This window comes from Hyaena hyaena, unplaced genomic scaffold, assembly GCF_003009895.1.
Source record: "Hyaena hyaena isolate Hyena2069 unplaced genomic scaffold, ASM300989v1 scaffold_50, whole genome shotgun sequence".
In the NCBI taxonomy this organism is placed as follows: domain Eukaryota; kingdom Metazoa; phylum Chordata; class Mammalia; order Carnivora; family Hyaenidae; genus Hyaena; species Hyaena hyaena.
In genome coordinates, this window is record NW_024080682.1 from 3,384,371 (window position 1) to 3,403,559 (window position 19,189).

The 19,189-nt window shown below is 61.9% G+C and overlaps 1 protein-coding gene across 2 annotated transcripts in view; it reads left to right on the top strand.

The window, feature by feature from the left end:
- DPP6 (dipeptidyl peptidase like 6) overlaps positions 1-15,840 on the top strand; it is an 831,643-nt gene extending 815,803 nt beyond the window's left edge. For both annotated transcript variants that reach the window (XM_039230760.1, XM_039230759.1), the window contains exons 20-26: positions 995-1,189; positions 6,766-6,820; positions 9,596-9,707; positions 10,912-10,970; positions 11,766-11,838; positions 11,929-12,002; positions 14,006-15,840. In XM_039230760.1, the coding sequence (XP_039086691.1) occupies positions 995-1,189; positions 6,766-6,820; positions 9,596-9,707; positions 10,912-10,970; positions 11,766-11,838; positions 11,929-12,002; positions 14,006-14,152 (715 nt within the window). In that variant the 3' untranslated portion in view covers positions 14,153-15,840. The remainder of the gene's footprint in view (positions 1-994; positions 1,190-6,765; positions 6,821-9,595; positions 9,708-10,911; positions 10,971-11,765; positions 11,839-11,928; positions 12,003-14,005) is intronic.
- The last annotated feature ends 3,349 nt before the right edge of the window (positions 15,841-19,189 follow it).

Below are 19,189 nucleotides of genomic sequence, written 5' to 3' on the forward strand. Positions count from 1 at the left end.
CCCCTGCCCACCAGGCTCTGCCCTCGCCCCTCACACACCACCCCCTGCCCACCAGGCTCTGCCCTTGCCCCTTGGCCCGTCTTGGGGACTGGAAAGCGGCCGGGGAGAGTGAAGCCCCCCAAGATCCAAGGAACAGCACCCCTGACCCGGACCTCGCCCCTGGGCGTGGACAGGCCTCCTGACACACGCTCACACTTCCCTCACACACGCAGCCCAGGCCCCGGCATCCGGTGCCAAGTCACAGCTACCCACCTTCCCACTGTGTGCGCTGGGCCACGGCCACACACCTGCCACTCACACCCCTCACACACCAGACACACACACACACCTTACACACCTCACACACCCCTACATACACACTCCCCACAGACACCTCACACACAGGTGACACACAAGCTTTATGCTCACTTCTCTTACCCACACCCCTCACGCTCCCCCACACCCTCACACACTCACATACTGCTCACACACACACGCCTCAACACACTCCCGCACACACACTGACACCTCACACACCATACAGACACTCGTGCACACACACATACACGTACCTTACGCACACACCCGCCACACTCCCCTCACACACGCACACCCTTGCTGCGTGCCCTGCGGCCCTGGCAGTAGCCGTCCCCCCCTGGCAGAAAGGAGCCTGCGGCGGGCGGGTGGGTGCCGGACCTAGTCCCTGTCTCTGGAGACGTGCCTGCCCCAGACGAGGCCGGGAGAGGGGGGACGCTGGGGGCTGGGGGGGGTGGGGTAGGGGGCGGGAAGGGGAGGGGAGGAGGGGGAAGAGGGGAGGGGAGGGAAGGGGAGGGAGGGGAAGGGAGGGGAGTAGGGGGAAGAGGGGATGGGGAGGGTAGAGGAGGGGAGGGGAGGGGGGAGGGAAGGGGAGTAGGGGGGAAGAGGGGAGGAGAGGGGAGGAGGGGGAAGAGACGGGGGACGGGAGGGGGAGGCCGGGGGGGTGGGGCGGAGCGCTGGAGACGGAACTGTATTGCAGGGACGGCACCCCCGGGGGCCAGAGCGTGGCCGAGCGGTTCCAGGTGAGCTGGGAGACGGTGATGGTGAGCAGCCACGGGGCCGTGGTGCTCAAGTGCGACGGCCGCGGCAGCGGCTTCCAGGGGACCAAGCTCCTGCACGAGGTGGGGCGGCGGCTGGGCGCCCTGGAGGAGAAGGACCAGCTGGAGGCCGTGCGGTGAGGCCCTGGGGCGCGGGGCGGGGGGGGTCTCCTGCCCTCACCCGCCCCGCAGCGGGAAGGCCTGGAGGGGCCTGTGCGCCCGCGCGGCCCCAGCGCGGCGGGAGCCCCGGGAAGGGCACAGGGGGGCCCGGGCTCCCGGGACTCCAGCGCTGCTGCCCGCGGAGGGTGCCAGGCGCAGGCTGACACGTCCCAGCCCCCACCCGCCTCACCGCCGTGTGCTCCGCAGGCCCAGACAGTTCACTTTCCAGATTCTTCCAGAAGGTTCTGTGCTCTGAGAAGGCTGGGGGCAGTGGCACGCGGCAGTCGGATCTCTTCCGTTGGGTGAGGAGTGAGTGGTACCCCCGCTCAGTGGCAGGGAAGCTGGCTGAGGACCGATCCTGTAGGCCCCGCACACGGAATTGCAGAGGAGGGGCGACGAGGGCAGCTTCTCGGGACTTGTGCGGGCGCTTTTGCCCAGGAGCTGACTCGCAGGCCCAGCACGTCCAACATGCCTTAAAAATAAAGAGCCATGGGGCGCCTGGGGGGCTCAGTCCTTAAGCCTCCGACTTCGGCTCAGGTCATGATCTCACCGTCAGTGAGTTCGAGCCCCGTGTCAGGCTCTGCGCTGACAGCTCGGAGCCTGGAGCTGCTTCAGGTTCTGTGTCTCCCTCTCTCTGCCCCTCCTCTGCTCATGCTCTGTCTCAAAAAAAAAAAAAGGAACCATACTGTTTCGTATCTAGAACCGAAGCCTAGCCATGGTGGCCACGGACCGATGGACCCAGAGACCCAAAGCCAGGCTCTCCCCATCCCTCCGCCCAGCCGGCCGCCAGGGCCCACCCGGAGGGACTCTCCTTGTGCCCACAGGATGGCTGCCAGGGCCACCTCATTCTGGGCCTCTCCATTCACCTCTAGCAGGTTGGGGAGGGAGCCACTTCCAGAAATTTCCAGAAAGGAAGGGAGGAGCCTCCCAGAAGCACCCAGCCAGCCTCTCCATACACCCCCCTGCCTGGTTCAGAACCCATCCCCAGCAAGAGAGAGACGTGGGCCATCACCCTGAGACCTGGAGGGCCCCCCCCCCCCGCCCCTGCCAGCAGGGGAGGGAGGCTGGGCGGCGCCGTGGGTGCCGTGGGGAGGCGCGGAGGCGGGGCCGGGCCAGCCCGCAGGTGTCCCCCAAGGGAAGCTTCTCCCGCAGCAAAGGAGAGAGACCCGGCTGGACTTGGGCGTGGGGGCGGGGCTGTCGTCAGCGGCAGCACAGCCTCTCGGCCTCCGGAACGCCAGCCAGGACTCGGTGTCCTTCAGGCGCGCCCGCGGCCCGCACCCCTGCAGGCGCCTGGCCGCGTCTAGCCTCTGCCTTCTGAGCGCGGGGACCCGAAAGCAAAAAGGCGGCTTCGCACTCGGCGTTTTCAAAACTAAGGAGCTGGTCCGGCCATCTGTTCGAAAACCGAGGCGGAAGCTGTCCCGGAAAGGCAGCCGTCAGGCCCCGAGCTGCCAGACGCAGGAACACAGCGCGGTGGAGACCCTGCCGCCGGGTCGGGCACGCCGGGGGCGGAGGCCGTCGGGGCGCGAGGGCGCGCCGAGCCCCGTGGGTCCGCGCCTGTGTGCGCGGCGCCCGCTGGGGTCGGAAGTCTGGAAACCACGAGGCTGGCGCCCCTTGCGATTCTCCGCCCCCCACGTCCCGCTCTTGTCCCGGAGCCCCCCGGGGTCAGCAGCGGGCGCCCCTCCCAGGCCCGGCGGCTGCGTCAGGGGCTGGGGCCGAGCCTCACTGCCGCCCAGGGCCAGGCTGCCTCCGGGGCTTCTAGACCGCAAAGGGTTCATCGATGCGTCGGGCAGAAAACGCGAGAGCCGCAGCCCAGGCCGAGAAAATACCGTGAGCCAAGGCTCCGGGTGGTGCAGCGGCACCGCTGTTGGGGGCGCGCTGGGCACCGAACACCGAGTGTGCAGAGGCAGCGGCGGGGCGGGGCGGGCTGCATGCCGAGACCCGTCCCGCACCGTCCGACCTCGCCCTGCGGCGCGGAGTTCAGCAAGAGGAGCTTTAAGCGAGGACGCGGCAAGGTCAGCGTCGTTGACTGTGACGCCGGCAGCAGCTGGCAAGTTGTACGGATCGGCGTCCTGCCGCTCAGACCGAGTCGTTGAGGAGAGACGAAGAACGGGCAGGTCGGCGAGGCCACGGCCACGGCCACGGCGTGGCAGGCGCTGACGTGGGCCTCCGCCATGGGGAGGGAGCGCCTCAGGAGCCGCGCCCTCCCCCCCCCGGCAGAACCCACTGGAAGCCAGAGGACGCAGGAGCCACTGTGGCTGTTCATGACGGGCGTCCTCGGAGGCACTGAGCACGGTGGACCCCCGTGGACAGAGCGGAGGGGAAGCGGGGAGGAGGAAGCCCCCTCGGGGAGGAGGAAGCCCCCTCGGGGATGAAGAAGGAAGAGGGGGCTGCCACGTGGGTGCGGCCTCCTGACCCCGAGACCAGCCCAGCAGGGGGCGACTGCCCGGGCTATCAGTGCCAAGCTGTGGTCCAGAGGGGGCCGAGGACGGACCCACAGAAGGGCGCGGTCCCCACCGACAGGGCAGGGTGGGCCACCGCAGGTGGCGAGGGGCCGCCCCGGGAGGCCTCTGAGGCACAGTGCCCAGGCCAGGTACGCGTGCCCGCCCGTCGCGCCGAGCCGGAAGAAGGCACGGGCCGTGGTTCCCCGCCCGCCACCGCTGGCTTCTCGTCCTCGCCAGATGCAGACTCTGGCTGTGGGCTTCCCCCGCTCTGAGTGTGCCGAGCAGCCGTGTGGACACCTGTGTCCGCGGGGTCCCCAGAAGGTGGCGGCAGGGGCTGTTGGTGAAGGGTGCCAGGGCGGGAGGGCGGCCACCAGGCTGCCGTGGAGTGTGACACTGTAGAAGGCGGGGATGGAGGACAGAGTGGGGAGGGGGCTCGCAATGGCAGCGAGGCTCTGAGAGTCCCCGCCAGCGTGATGGGGAGACCGTCGCCGGGTCGGCCGTGCAGGATCCCGTGCCAGGCAGCCACACTCTGTCCCCGAGAGCGCAGCTTGGGGTGCTGTGGGCGCCATGGCGGGTCAGATGTGGCCGCCGGTGGTCAGCAGCCCCCCAGGGCCCGGCTCGCTCAAGGGAGGAGTGTGCAGACGTGCACCCCGTCCCTGTGAAGTTCCACACGGCCCTGCAAACAGCCCGGCTCACCCAGGACCCTGTGCCGCCACCTCCGAGGTGCTCTGGTGACCTCCCATCCACACGGCTCCCACCCACCCTGACCAGCTCTCGGCTCCCGCTCGGGTCCCAGTGTTCACTGCGCTCGGCTCCTCCAGCTGTGACCACACACAGCGGGCGTCACCGTGTTAGCCCACCTCCCCCAGGGCTGGAGCCCCTCCCGGCGGAGCCTCTACGAACCAGCGTGGAAGGGAGCTCGGGACGCGCTCCAGGAAGAAAGACATCCTGATGGATTCTGCTTCCGCTTTCGGCTACACCTCACCCCACCCCAATCATAAACAAGCGCTCCCAATGTATGAAATCGGGCTCTCCTTAATTCGGAGTTCCGCTGTTCATAGAAAAATCGTCACCTGGGATTTGCTCGGTTGGGTAGTGAAAATACAGGCACGAGATAACAAACACTTGGTATTGGAAAAACAGCCACCCTTGGAAGAATCCAGATAAATGAGGGTCATTTGCAAGATTTTCTGGCATTTAGATCAAGAAATGAGTCGCTAGGTAATGAGATGAAGGGATTGCCAGAGACCCAAGGCTGCCTGTGGACTTGGAAGAGGGCCGAGAGTGGAAACCCACGGTGTTTTACAAGCTGGAACGGAGCCCTTCGCGGTGCCCCACACGCTCCGCGGTCCCCACAGACTGCTACGTGCATCCCAGCGAGTGTGATCTGGGCGTCCGGCCGGGGGCAGAATCCTCGTGGGGCCGGCTGGGCTGGTTGTGAAAGTGCTGGCGGAGCCAAAGCGTTTCACCGCTTGGTGCACAGGTGCGCACGTCTGTGTGCGTGTGGGCGCGCGTGCACATGTGCACCTCCTGAGCACAGTTAGCATGGCTGCGTGGGTGCCTTTGTATTGACTTATTTAGCAATTCCGCAGCCCCCCCCCCCCCCCCCGAATAATGACATACCCCCCCCGCCCCGAGGTGGCACTAGCTCTTCACATGGCCACACCGACCTTTCGAGCACGCGGTAGACAGCCCTGTCCAGTTGGNGTGGGTGCCTTTGTATTGACTTATTTAGCAATTCCGCAGCCCCCCCCCCCCCCCCCGAATAATGACATATTGAAAGGTCTCATTAGATCACGAGCTGGGGGCTCAGGACCACCGCCGATTCTGCTCCCCACAGAGCAGGCGGGCCCACTAACGCCCCACTTTCCTCCGCGTCTTTTGGTTTGGGGAGGATTGCTTTGTCCTTCACTGGAGTAACTTCCCACGGACCTACTCATCGCGTCTCTCACTCGTTCCCCAATCCTGCTCACGCTCCTGTTGGTACTTCTGTTCGAATGCTGAACGTACCCGTCATCTGTCGATCCCCGTTCTCTCCTCTCTTCTGCTTCTGCGCGGCTGGTTGTCTCTAGGACCAGCGTCGGATGTTTCCACTACCTTCCTCCGTCGGGAAAGCCAGGGGATGCTTGCTCCTAGCTGGGCCCTCAGCCCCGGGAACGTGTGTCCATGAAGGGGCTGTTCTGACAGGGAGGACTGGCCGTGTCCTGGGACCCGGGTGGTGGGGGGGGGTCATCTGAAGGGAAAAAAGAGTTGGCTCTGAGGCCTGGTACCCAGAGTTTTACGCCCCCTTCAGGCTGAGAAGGGCAGTTATCGGTGACGGGGTGGTGCCAGCCCGCAGAACACCGAAAACCGAAACAAAGGAGTAATCCCCAAGAAGCAGATAGAAAGGGGGGGAGCCGGGACGTGCGGGGAGGGGCTCTGGCGGTGGGGGGTGCGCCTGGAGGGAAGCCACCCGCAGAGATCCGGGAACAGCCCGTCACGTGCCAGCCCGTGGCAGGGCTCCCGCCGCTGACTTAGGGTCCAGAAGCCAGAAGGATCCCTGTCATTGGGTGTGGGAACGAGGGGCGACCGGCTAGTGAGATGCTGGCAAGGCAGGACCCCGCAGCGCCAGCCACGGCAGGAAACACAAGGCAGGGCTGAGTCTGCCACCAAGCAGGCTCAGGACGGGGACCCGCGCCCAGGAGTTAGGGACAGAGGACACTGCAGGTGGAGTGGGGGCCCAGCCCCTTAGCACAGAACCAGCATGTCCGGACGCGTCCAGAGTCTGGGGTGTGGCCGGGAGCCACACGGTCCAAGCGAGGGGCAGGCTGGCTCAGCGGACAGGGACCCCGCGGCGCCTGGTCTCCGATCAGCGTCAGCTGCTGTGCGCTCCGGCTGTCCGTCAGCAAGTGTCACAGACCTGGCCAGTTAGCGCCAGGGCGTCGTGAGGTTCTTAACGTGCTTACCACGCCGGCTGTGCCCCAAAGAAAGAAACGCAGCAAGCAGTTACGTTCGAATTCCAGTATTTCCTTTGACTTAGGTGGGGGGCTTCACGCCTGAAATGGTTGGAAAGCGTGGCCCCCGGCCTCACGCGGGTGCGCGGTCGCTCAACGCCCTCTTCTTCGGCCTTGCAGGATGATGCTGAAGGAACAGTACATCGACAAGACGCGCGTGGCCGTGTTCGGGAAGGTGAGCCCGCCGCGCCCCCACCCCTGTCCCCGTCCGGAGCGCTGCCCTGGGCCGTCACCACCACCCAGGCCCCGTCCCACTTGCCCCAAACGTCTCTCGGCTGGTGCGGTGAGAGCCGTCACTGTCTTTAAGAGCAAGAGGCTGGGCGCTTAGTGATTCCGGAAGGGAGCCGACGTCTGACCCGCTTATTTAGCAGGGCTTCTGTGTTCTCCAGAAGGAAAGACAAAGACTCCAGATCCCACGGGACACTTCATCAGGCCCCGCTGGCTGTTCTGACAGGGGCCCGCCATGGCGCCCGGTGGGGTGGCCCGGGAAACGAGGGAGCGCAGGAGTCCTTATTTCTCTGTACGCTTCTGGGCCGTGTTCATTTACCAGGGTCGCTGTGGGAGGAGTAGGCGGCTCACATTCCTCAGGGCGGCCCAGCGGGTGGTGCGCAGGCCCAGGGCTGCCAGCCAGGTCGTTGGGGGCCACCTGGTGTCACCTGGGGGTGTGCGCACGCGCATACACACACATACACACACACACACACACACACACACACACACACACATTCTTAGCCGGGATCCGTGAGCCTCACGCTTCACAAGGCACAGGCACAGAGGAATAGACCCAGACCCACCACCCTCCAAGGGAGGACTCAGCACAGGCCCTGCGGGGCCGCCTCGCCGTGCCCTCAGCGCAGGTGGAGGCTTGAACGTAATGACAGACCACCTCTAATGTCGCTGCCTCCGGACCTTCCGTGCCCAGTGTGCTCTGGGGGCCCGTGTACGGTTGAGATGCGGCGCCACCCAATGGCTGATCCCCGACACGGCCTCCTGGGGCCCTCCACCCCCGCTGTTAAGGGGAGGGCCCGGGACTCTCTCCAGAGCGTTCCGGAGGCTCATCCCCGCTGCCCGGGAGGGGCTCAGAGCCCGTTGGGTCATCTGTACATGTAACTTGGGGCGTCAGCATGTATCACGCACCCGCCTCCCCGGGAAGTTGCCGCCCTGCAGACGGACGGCTGGGTCACGGCCCTCGGCCCCGGGCCTGTCCCTGCTCAGTGTGTGCCCCTCAGAGGCTCACACGGGCTTGTCAGACGGGCTTCTGTCACCGAGTAACACGCGTCTGAAGTTCTTCTCACGGCTCGATAGCTCACCATTCTCTGCCGCGAGTCACAGGCCACGTACCGCGGTTTAGTGGTCCACTGACCGGCTTGCTTGGCGATTATGAAAGACGCCGGGGCAGCCGACCACGCACAGGCTTCTGTGCAGATTAAAGTTTTCAGCTCCTCTGAATAAATGCCAAGGAGCGTGGCTGCTGGATCCCAGGGTGAAAAGTGTGTTTAGTTTGGTAAGAAGCCACACGCTGTCTTCTAACGTGGCTGCCCCGTGTGGCGTCCCGCCAGCAGTGAGTGACGGTCCCTCATTCCACGTCCTCGCCAGCGTTGCCTTGTCGGTCAAGCCTTCTTACAAGCAAATGGCAGATGCCTCGTAAGGACTTGGGGTTCCACTGACAATGAAAAGTATTAACCAGAAGCCAAGATGACGCCTTTATCATCATTAAAAGAAGATATTCCTGTTGTGTTGAAGGAACGCTGTTGGATTGTAACCCACCTAACACACAGGTCACAACGGCTGATTCCGCGGTGAGGGGGGCACAGCCTGGGCTACACACACACAGTCCATCAGGTACAGGCCTCTTCACACTCGGCCCTTCCACCCCAACCCACGCATTCACACACACACACCCCCCACGCAACCCACATACATTTGCACCCACACACATTCACACATCCACGCACACATGCCCCCACATGCACAACACATACACGTGTACGTGCACACTCGCACGCCCCACACACGCATGCACACGTGTATTCACACCATATACATAACACACACACATGCCTCCCCACTCAACACTCAGACCGCTAGTGTACACTCATTCACACACTCATGCGCATGCAGTCACACACATGCCCCACACACTTACATGCCACCTACACACTCACAGGCCCCCATAGACACACACCCACACACCTTCCCACACAGAACACGCAGACCCCCAGTGTACACACGCTCACACACACACACAGTCACACACATACATAGACTTACACACACGCCCACCCAACACCTCTAAGCCCCTGTACCCTACCACCCTCGGCACTCTCGAGCCCCCGCCCCTGTCCCTCCACCTCCCCACCCCCCACCCCCCCCCACTCCTGCTCATCACAGCATCTCATCCAGGCCGCCTTCCCCTCGGTTCTTCAGGAGCCGGAGCACACGTGATGTAAGCGGCTTTGAAGGCACCCTTGGCAGATAACACTTAACATTTCACTCTCTCCGGAATGCCCACGTCCAAGCAGGGGCCTCGCGTGTGGCCCCCAGGTTAGGGCACTAGAGGTCGTGATGGAGCCGCCCCTGAGCCGGGCATCCTGGCTGACCGGCACCCGAGCCCTTTGGCGCAGGGTCCTCGCTGGGCCCTCACGATCGCTCCATGGCCGGGCCCCCGGGGTCGGGAAGGCAGCCCGAGGCGCTGCGGGAGGACCCTGTTCGGAGGGGGCCTGATGAGAGTCTCACCCGCGGCCGCGGCGCCTGTCATGCAGCCCCCACGACAAAGTCGGGAGGTTTGCCTCACGTAGTATCTAAGTGAGAAGGGATTTGCCTCCCAGCCTTCTTTACTTTGTGGCAGAAACTCCGTGAAAACGGTCCCTGAGTCACTGATCTCTGTCGGGCTGTTTTTGTGACAGAATGGGTGACACTTTGCTCACTCATCCCCCTCTCCCTCCCCCAGGACTACGGCGGGTACCTGAGCACTTACATCCTCCCAGCGAAGGGTGAAAATCAGGGGCAGGTTTTCACCTGTGGCTCCGCGCTCTCTCCCATAACAGACTTCAAGCTCTACGGTAATGGTCTTGCCTCCACAACCCCCCACCCCCTCCCCCTGCCCCACGGCCCCATGCTTCCCTTCCCGTGTCCCCGGTGGGTGGGAGGCGACCAGGGCATGTGGCTAACGAGAAACCTGGACGGAAGCCTGGGAAGGGGAGGGAGGGAGGGAGGGCTTCGGGCCACTTGTTTGAATGACACCAGTCCACCTGCCAATGCCTGTAAGTCACGTTCCCGACACACAAGACCAGGAGCTCAAGACTCGCCCAGGGGCCCCCTGGCCGCCCCTCCCCCGTGCCCCGACTCCACACCCAGGACCCCGTGGAGGGGCCACTGTGAGGACCTCAGGCTCCTGCAGCCAAAAGGCTCACGAAAGACACGTTTACGAAGTGCTTTAATGCAGACTTCAACTTGAAGTCCCAGAGCGCCCGCCTTCAAGATCGTAATAACTTAAAGTTTGTTTTCCCATGGGAATACGTGTAGCGTATTTCAGATGTTTAAAATTCAGTGAGACTTTAATTTTTTTAATCATGCGATTCCAAAGGTGCCTGATTTGGATGCACATAAATGCACCATCCTGCACCCTGACTGGGCACAGAGCCCCAGGCAGCGAGCCCTCTCCCTGTCTTTGCCATGTAATTAAGGATGTCCCTGGGGGCACCCGGGGGGCTCAGTCGGTTAAGTGCCCTGACTTTGGCGCAGGTCATGATCTCACGGTTGTGGGTTCGAGCCCCACGTCGGGGTCTGTGCTGATGGCTCGGAGCCTGGAGCTGCTTCAGATTCTGTGTCTTCCTCTCTCTCGGCCCCTCCCCCATTCACACGCACACGCACACGCACATGCACACTCTCTCTCCCTGTCTCAAAAATAAACATTAAAAAGACAATTAACATTGTTAAATTAACACTAAAAAGAAAACACACAAAAAAAGGATGTCCCTGCGCCTGCTGCCTTTCCTGTGTGTTGAAACAAAGTGAGAGGTTACCCTGCTCATTGGGGATTCGGATGAACCGTGTCACAGGATTGAGGTTTTGCTATATCGCTTAAAACCCAGCCACCAGCTCTAAGACACTGAACGTTACCGGGTGCTCTCTGATTACCCGTGTGAAGCCCCGCAGGCCGAGCCCACACTCCCCGCCCCCAGCCCCCTGCCAGGGGCGTCCCCGCATCTGGGGGCTGCGCACAGGCTCCCCTCCCGTAACCCTTACCGCTGTTCTCGTGTCTAGCATCCGCGTTCTCCGAGAGGTACCTGGGCCTCCACGGACTTGACAACAGGGCGTACGAGGTACGTGTGGGCGCCACACCACCGGGCGGGGGCAGATTCGATGAACCGGAGCCTGCCCCTCTGAATTCCTCTGTCCCGCCCCTCTGAGCCCTGGCCCAGCTCCGGGACCCACGCTCCCTCCCCACGGCCCGCGGGGCTCCCCCTCTCCCCCACCAAACTCACTCTGAGAAAACCTGGTGAGCAAGCAGTGCCTCCCTCAGGTCTGCCCTGTTTCTCTTTCTGGCACTCGAGGGCCAAGGACGGGAGTTAGGAAAGTCTTGGACAGAAGAGGGTCTGTCCAGGGTCCACGGTCACTGGGCACGGATGACTGCCGGTCCCCTCGTCCAAGGCTGCTTCAATAAGCCATTGATCGGCAGAAGAGTCCTCCGAGAGCACCTGCTTCGTCATAGCCACTGAAGTGACTCCGTGCCGGTGTCACACGGGGTGTTTCCCTGGGGGCGGGGCGGGGAGGGGGCCAGACTTCTGTTGCACGGAGGACCTGGCTTCAAAACTGGAATTTGCACGTGAATCACGGGACTTTCCAGCCCGGGTGTCCTCTCCCAGTGGCACCAGCCGAAATGGTGGCTCTCTGGGGCCACGTGCCGTGGGCAAAAGCTCTCCTATGCTTTCTTTCACCCCTTCTTCCTCCTAAAGCGCTCATGTAGGGAGGCTTCCGAGATGCGTGCATTCCCCTCCCCTGCGAAGCCCCCCGTTCTCCCAGGTGCAGAGCTGCCTTCTCAGTCAGGGGTCCGGTACGAACCCCTCGCCAGCCGCAGTGAGGCCCGCTAACTCTGTCCCCTTGCCCTGCATGTGCAGATGACCAAGGTGGCTCACCGAGTGTCCGCCCTGGAGGAGCAGCAGTTTCTGATCATTCACGCAACCGCCGACGGTAAGGCCCGGGGACGCTAATTCCCGCATCGTCCCGATGGTGTTCTGGGTTTAACCAGTACTTCTCCTCTTTTTTTTTTTTTTTTAACAGAAAAAATCCATTTCCAGCACACGGCGGAACTCATTACACAGCTAATTAAGGGGAAGGCTAATTACAGCTTACAGGTACCGTATTTGCACATCCACTCGTTTCATGCTTGGAGAGGGACATCCTGCTGGTGGAAAAAGAACGGACTGGTATTCCGGTCACCGCGTTTCTGCAGACACACGCGTGTTGGCGGCTGGTGGAGACGGGCACGGGCACACTGGGCCAGACGAATTAGCAGATGCTGATTTTCTCTACTAATTGATGCTGATGGCTCGGCTCTACACTCGAGCTGTGTGCATCCCCCTCCCCAGTCCCGCGATGAGCAAGGCCAGGAGAGGCCCCACACCCCCACGGTGAGGCTGGCGCTGTCCCTGGCAGGGACAGTGGGTGTTGTCCCAGTGTTGATCAGAGCAGCATTCTGGGGCACCTGGGGGCCTTTACATGTGCAGATCCTGAGCCTTCTCTCACTGGCCTCCTGCTGGACAGTACTACACGTTTACTGAATTCTGGAGGAATGTTCCAGAATCGCCTGTGGCTGAGCAGCAGTTAGGGTGCCGCCCTTCCCACGAAACAAACTCACAGCCTTGTTTTCACTGGCGTCAAGTACTAACCCAGCAGCTCGAGCCTGGGCTCTTTCCAGCGATGCACAGTGCTGCTTCTGGAAACATCTTCCATTTCCTTCCTGACCAGGGGTTCCTTTGGCAAAACAGGTGTGACCCCGATGGTCTTTTCAGGTCCAGCGATAAATGGGAGCTTTCCTCGCCTAAGCACCCCTCCCTCAGACAGTGCCAGGCCCTGGCACTGCCCGCTCCCTGCCTTCGGCCTTCGAGCCCCCGGCCTTCCGGCATCACTGCCTTGTTGGAGGGAAGGGACACGTGTGGGCCAGGCAGGGAGAGCTTCCTGCAAGGGGAGAGCCTGGCCCCAGTTGCTGAGAGGGGAAGGAAGGACTTGGCTGATGTTACCTCTGAGCTCACTTCTGCAAGGGTTCAGACCATAGTAAAGTTGAAAGCTGCCACGGCATGAATACATTTTACGCACACAGTACAGCCGTGGTGGCTTAAAAGGTAAGTCACCAGCGATGTGGATGGATCGCTCATCCAAGAGGTAGACGGAGCTAAATCAGCAAGACTGTGAGCGCTGTGCATTGTAGACCACACCTGAGGGGACCCACGCCCCGTGCCGGGCCCGCGGGCACAGCAGAGGTCTTCAGATCCTCAGGGAATTTGGAACAGCGAGCACCTCAGGAAGGGCCACAGGGCCTGGGGACCCGGACAGCAGGAGACGTACGCCCTGCTCGGTGTAATTTTGTACCATAGATGTCTTACTGTACGCACAGTGGCTCAATCCCATCATTAATAAATGCTCTAAAGTAGAGACGCAGAGGAAGGCAGAATGCAGGAGGCAGCCGGGTATCACGGGGAGAGAGTGGCTTCGAGGCCAGTGAGACTCGGCTCTGAGTCTGCGGGAACGGGGGCCTTTGTGTGGATATGGCACCTCTAGGGTTACGGGGGCGGCCAGGCACATCCTCATGGTGCGACTCGGGCCCTGGCCTCGTTCTAAGCCCTTCACAGGGCGCATAACATTTAATCCTCACATAGGAGCTGCATTCAGTCACGATAATCATGTCCACTTAACACAACTGGAAACTGCGGCTCAGGAAAGTCGCCTGCCCGCAGTCGGAGGGTGAGCCAAACGCGGGCGGCCGGGCCTCAGAGAAACGGCAGCAGGATTCGGCCCGGGAGGGTTGTAGAGACGGCACAGAACCCTTCCCGTGCTTTGGTGATCTGGGGGCCCCAGGGCCCTGGGCTGGAGCCTCCGTGGCCCGGGACCTCGTACCCGTCCCTGCTGCAGACGCAAACCAGACGGTACAGAGTCTGGTGAGCAAAGCGTAGCGCTGTCTGATTGAGTCCCCCCCGGTGCACTGAGCGCCCCCCGGGCCCGGCAGAGCCTCCCAGAGAAGAAGCGGGTTAGGAGATCCATTTCTCGGGCTGCCGCCGAGCCGTGCGCGGGGCCCGGGCCGTGCGGGGTCCGGGGGGCGACCACCCCGGCGGCGAGTAACCTGTTCCCGCCTTCCCCGCAGATCTACCCGGACGAAAGCCATTACTTCCACAGCGCCTCCCTGCACCAGCACCTGTACCGCTCCATCATCAACTTCTTCGTGGAGTGCTTCCGGATTCAGGACAGACTCCCCACGGCCACAGCGAAAGAGGAGGAGGAGGAGGACTGAGCCGGAGCCAGCCCTGAGCACGGCGGGGGGCTCCCCCGGGAACAGCGTGCCGCGGGGGACCCCGCCGGCCCCTCCCGCGGGGCCAGGGCCAGGCCAAGAAGTGTGACTTTCCATAGCATGTGTGTCTTGCGTCCGAAGGCGGTTTTGCCTCAGAAACTAGCTCCTTCCCAGGCCGAGACGCGTCATCGCTCCCAGGGGCCCCTCCCCGCCGCGCCCGGAGCCGCCACAGCAGCCTCGCCTCCTCCCGGCCCCTCCCCAGGAACGAAGGACAGACAGCAGTACAGAAACTGGCCCTTAAACCCAAGCTATCCCGCAGTAGCGTGAAGACCCGCCCTGGCTAGCGGCCGCGTCCACATTAGCAGCCTTCCATCCTGTCTGATCCACCCACGCCATGGAAACTTCTAGAGCACAATTATTTTAACAGTACTTGTTCATAGATGGGCTTGCTCCTTTCTGTAATTAGGAGATCCGGCATGTCAGGGGCCGTACTAAGTGTTACTGTAGCTACACTAATGCTTAACCTTCTGGAATTAATCCGTATTTTTCTATGGTTTTTACCTGACACTGTCTCCGGTCATGGGCTTCCTCTCTTTGTGTCTTTCTTTCCTTCTTTTCTTTCTCGGCTTTGTTTTGCTTTCTGTTCTTCGGTCCATGTGTAAGGCTCGTTTGGATACAGAAACAGATCAGAAGCAACTAACTGCCCTCTCCTCGAGATTGTCTTGAGACTCTGTGCAGAAATTTCCAAAAAAAACACAAACTGGGGAATCAACATCCAGTACTATTCACTAAAAAAAAAAAAAAAAATCCTAAATAAAACTTCTTTCCCACAAAGCCGCATTAGGATTTGGCTTAGACTCACACTATGTACGTACGCCTGAAGCCCGTCCCCTTCTCCCTTGATACCTTGTAAGAGTTTCTCACGTGGCATTCGGTCAAAAAGCCGTGACAAGACGAAGGGTTGACTCCCTCCCCAGGTCTGTGGGCGTGCTCGGGGGACCGTCGAGGGCAGCGTGGGTGCGAGCGGTGGCCTCCCGCCCGGGGACGGCTCGGCGCCCCACCACCGTGTGCCAGCCGCCTGTCCATGGGACGCCCCCTCCGACGGGATGCACGGCCGGTGCTCCCGGTGCATATTTCGTCCTGTTGTATATGAAGACGGGAATGGGGACCGCCCCTCCAGCAGCTCGCGTCGCCTGCATGCCGCCGCCCTGTGGCTGACCGCGCTCCCCACAAGTGCTAGTTTGAGACGTACCGACCACTTCTGTTTCCTTTGGAGCTCGTTGACCACCTGAATGTCAGTACTGGTCTCTCCCGCTTCCGGTCTGCCAGGGGGGTGGTCCTTGACCTCCCGTCGGCGGAGAAGGCTCGTCCGTGTTGCTTTGGTGTTTGAGGGTTTTGGGTCTCGTCTCCGTGAGTTTTGAGTGTCAGTTGCAATGAGGGCGATGGGAAGGTCTCCGTCACAGGATTTTTTCAGGTGAGACGTCGCCATCAGGGAAAAGGACCGACGCGTGAGCAGCCGGACGGCTCTGGACGCTACGTGACCGTGACTTCGCGATTTTCAGTGGGCTTGACCGAAAGCCAACTCGGTCCGACAGGGGAAGCCAGCTGTGGCCGCGAGATCTGGCAGGAGGGACGTGAGCATGTGGCATACTAGCGTTTGTTCATCCATGGAATAAAACATTATTTTACCACTCGGATAGCTCTTTTCTTGCTTACCCTCCACCATCCCTCCTTAGGAAGTGTCGCAAGGTGCTTACTGAGCCCCGACCAAGTCGGATGCATGCACCCTCGTGTGCAGCGAGTGACTGTACCTGTGCAGCGGGGTACTCCCAGTGAGGACAGAACCGATCAAATATACCAAAGTCCCACACCAATCAGAGAAAGTGAATTTCTTGTGTCTTTAAAGTTTTAGGGCAAAGGCATACAGATATTCCCTAACACTAAGAGCAAAACGGGCTCTCCGTCGAGACCACAGCATTGGCCCCTAGAAAACTTGAGGAAAACCTCCTGAACGTTGGGACATTCCTCTGTGGCATCCCCTAGGACACAGGCTGCCCCATCTTAGAGGTGTGCGTGTCGGGGAGGGGGGTGCAGCTCTATCACTGGCCTGAAAACCCGCCCCTCCCTCTGCTGCCTGACCTAGCAGTACCAGAACGATGATTTTGTGAAGGGTCGATGGCCTTCTGGAAGCCTTGTTAAAGCCCCAGTGTCACAGAGACTGGAAAGGCACTTCAGGCCTTCTCTGGCCCTCTTCCATTAGCACATGGCGAGGGCTCTTAGGATAATCACAGGAGAGGCCGGGAAGCCTGGAGAGATACTGGATATGCAGATAGAGAATATCCAGATCATTTATAAACACAGAGCTCGGACCCACAACCTGCAGCCACCAGCTGGGAAGCCGGGCCACAGTCTGCAGCGATCAGCCCTAATCAGCCCCTTGATCAGTACCTGCTGGCCTCCCTCACGCTCACCCCACCTCCAATTTAGGACCCACCAGGAGAGCCAAATACGCCCCGAGCCAATCACGTGGGAGCCTGCTTCTAGTAGCCGCCTGGCTTCCCCACGCCCCCAGCCCCGGGCTCCGCCAGGTCGGAGCAGCAGCCCCTGCTCGCTCTCGCGCTGGTGGTGCCTTAGTCCGCTCAGGCTGCGGTGAGAAAGCCCCACACACGGGGAACTCAAGCAATAGGAACGTATTTCTCACCGTCTGGAGGCCGGAAGTCCAAGATCAAGGTGCCGGCTGCCTCCGTTCCTGGTGAGAGCTATTCTCCGGGTTCATAGGCAGCTGTGTCCTCACAGGGCAGAGAGAGAGGGGCCGGGTGGGGGAGGGCGCTCTCTCTTCCTATAAGGGCACTAACCCCACCAGAGGGGGAGCCCCTCATGACCGCATCTAAGCCTAACTACCTCCTAATACCAGCACACTGGGGGTAAGGTTTCACCATGGGAATTTGGGGGGGACGCAAACCTTCCGTCCCTGACAGGTGCTCTTGGTTTAGGCCCCTGCTGGCAGAAGACAGGTGTTGGAGAGGAGCTGCTGAGGAGCGGGTGTGGGCCCTGGGGGGCAGGAGAGGGGAGGAGGGGAGGGGCTCCAGCCCCGGGGAGACTGCCTCTGAGGGGGGCTTCCCAGAGAGTCGGGATGGGCCTCCTTCAGGCCACGGGCTGCGAACCGGCCATCGGCCGTCTGAACCCCGTGCCTCACGGCACAGACGGGGAGCTAAAGCCCAGGGGAGGCGAAGGCCACTGCCCCCCAGTACAGACGAAGGCCGCAGCGGCTACGTGCCTCCTCCCCTCGCTGTGTTTTCCCGTGGGACGAGCTCCAAAGGCCAGGCCTCCGCCCTCACAGGTGCCTCTGGGCCTCTCGGCCTCGCCAGCTTTGGGAGCCCAAGCCCCCGGCCGACCCGGAGCCAGACTCGGTGGAAAGGGGTCTCAGCATCCAGGTTCTGAGCAAGCACGAAATCTGCGGGTGACCCCAGCCCCTGTCCAGCTCAGGCCTCTCTTCCAGGAAGTCTCGTGTTGACTCAGCTTAACCGGCGCCAAATGGAGCAGTACCCGTCGTGTGGTTCTGCTTCCCAGGCTGGGATCTGGAGCGACACCGGGAAGCGGAACGGCCCCAGCCGGCCGCGCAGCCTACAGCGTGGCCCCGACCCCGGAGCTCACAGCTCACACCCTGGATCCATCACAGCGACTCCGTAGAGCGGACCAGAAGCCCAGGACACCGGCGCGCCCGTGCGCACCTGTCTGCACATGAAAGGCACCACACTGAGCGGCGGGGCTCGGGCGGGGCCGTCCTCTCCTCCTGCCCCTCAAAACCCGGGCACAGGGCCCTGAGGCATAGGCTTTGGCCCCCAAATGGTCAGGACCCTGGATGACTATTTCCAGTGGCAAAAACAGGCCCCGTGGGCGGCCAGTACTTCGGACCAGAGTGGAGGAGGGTCTCCCCCACTTCTCCAGGCGCGGTCCTGCTGTCTCGGGCTGTGATGACGTTTCCAGCGGGACTCTCTGCCCCAATTCCTTCTTGAGCCCACAACCACCTACCTCACAGAGGCTTCCGGTTTCCTGGGGGCCGGTGTCCAAGCTCCCGAGTCACGGCTCACAGTGCCTCCAATCCCCAGGCCCCAGTTTATCTCACAGGCTTAGCTCCCGTGACTACCCTACACACACGGCCTGCCCCCCCCCCCCCCCCCCCCCCCCCCCCCGGACAGGCTCCCTCTCCCTGCGCGCGCCCGCTGCCCCTGCACACGCCGGGGGCCTTCGCGGCGACTCCCCCTGGTCACAGCGGTGCCCCCCAACCTCTCGGCCCCCCCGGGCCGGGTTGTTGTCTCAGTGGAGGCTGTGCTGTGCACGCAGGGAGCTTGGCGGCTCACTGCCCTTGAGACGCGCCATCTACCAGCAGCCCCTCCCTACAACACGGCAGTCTAATGTGTCCCCAGCACGGCCCTGTGTCCCGCGGGGAACATCACCCCAGCTGAGAGACCGGTTTGGAGGCTGCGCCGTGTCCAAGTCCAACAGCTCTGCACGTGCCCGACCCTGAGAGGGAGCGCCGCCCTGGACCTCACACCCTACGGGTCTTATTCACCTCGTCTTAGGGCCCAGGCTTACCGCCGAGGTGACCGCGGGCCTTTGCGGGCTAGGCCGTTCCAGGTCCTGAGCTGCTGCCCCTTCTGAGAGCCGACGGCCAGGCAGGGAGGACGTTCGTGCAGCCCCGGGGGGGAGCTGAGGCCTCCCGCCAGCACCCAGGATGCGTCTTCAGACGCACGAGGGCACCACTCTGGAAGCAAGCCCTCCCGCCCCTCAGTCCTGCGGATGCTGGTGACCAGAATCACCAGTATTCCTGGTGGGTGAGGGGGCATTTTAACAATAAATATATAGATATAGAAAATTCATGGGCTAATAAAGAAATGGACCAAATAATGTCTCCAAATTCTGCTCTGAACACAAGAAGGTTGTCGGAGTTTCATGGCTCAGATGATATGAAGAGATGCTCAGTCTCTAAGTAACCGTTTTTACAGGCATCTTACTACGGTCCACGAGTCAGGATGATGA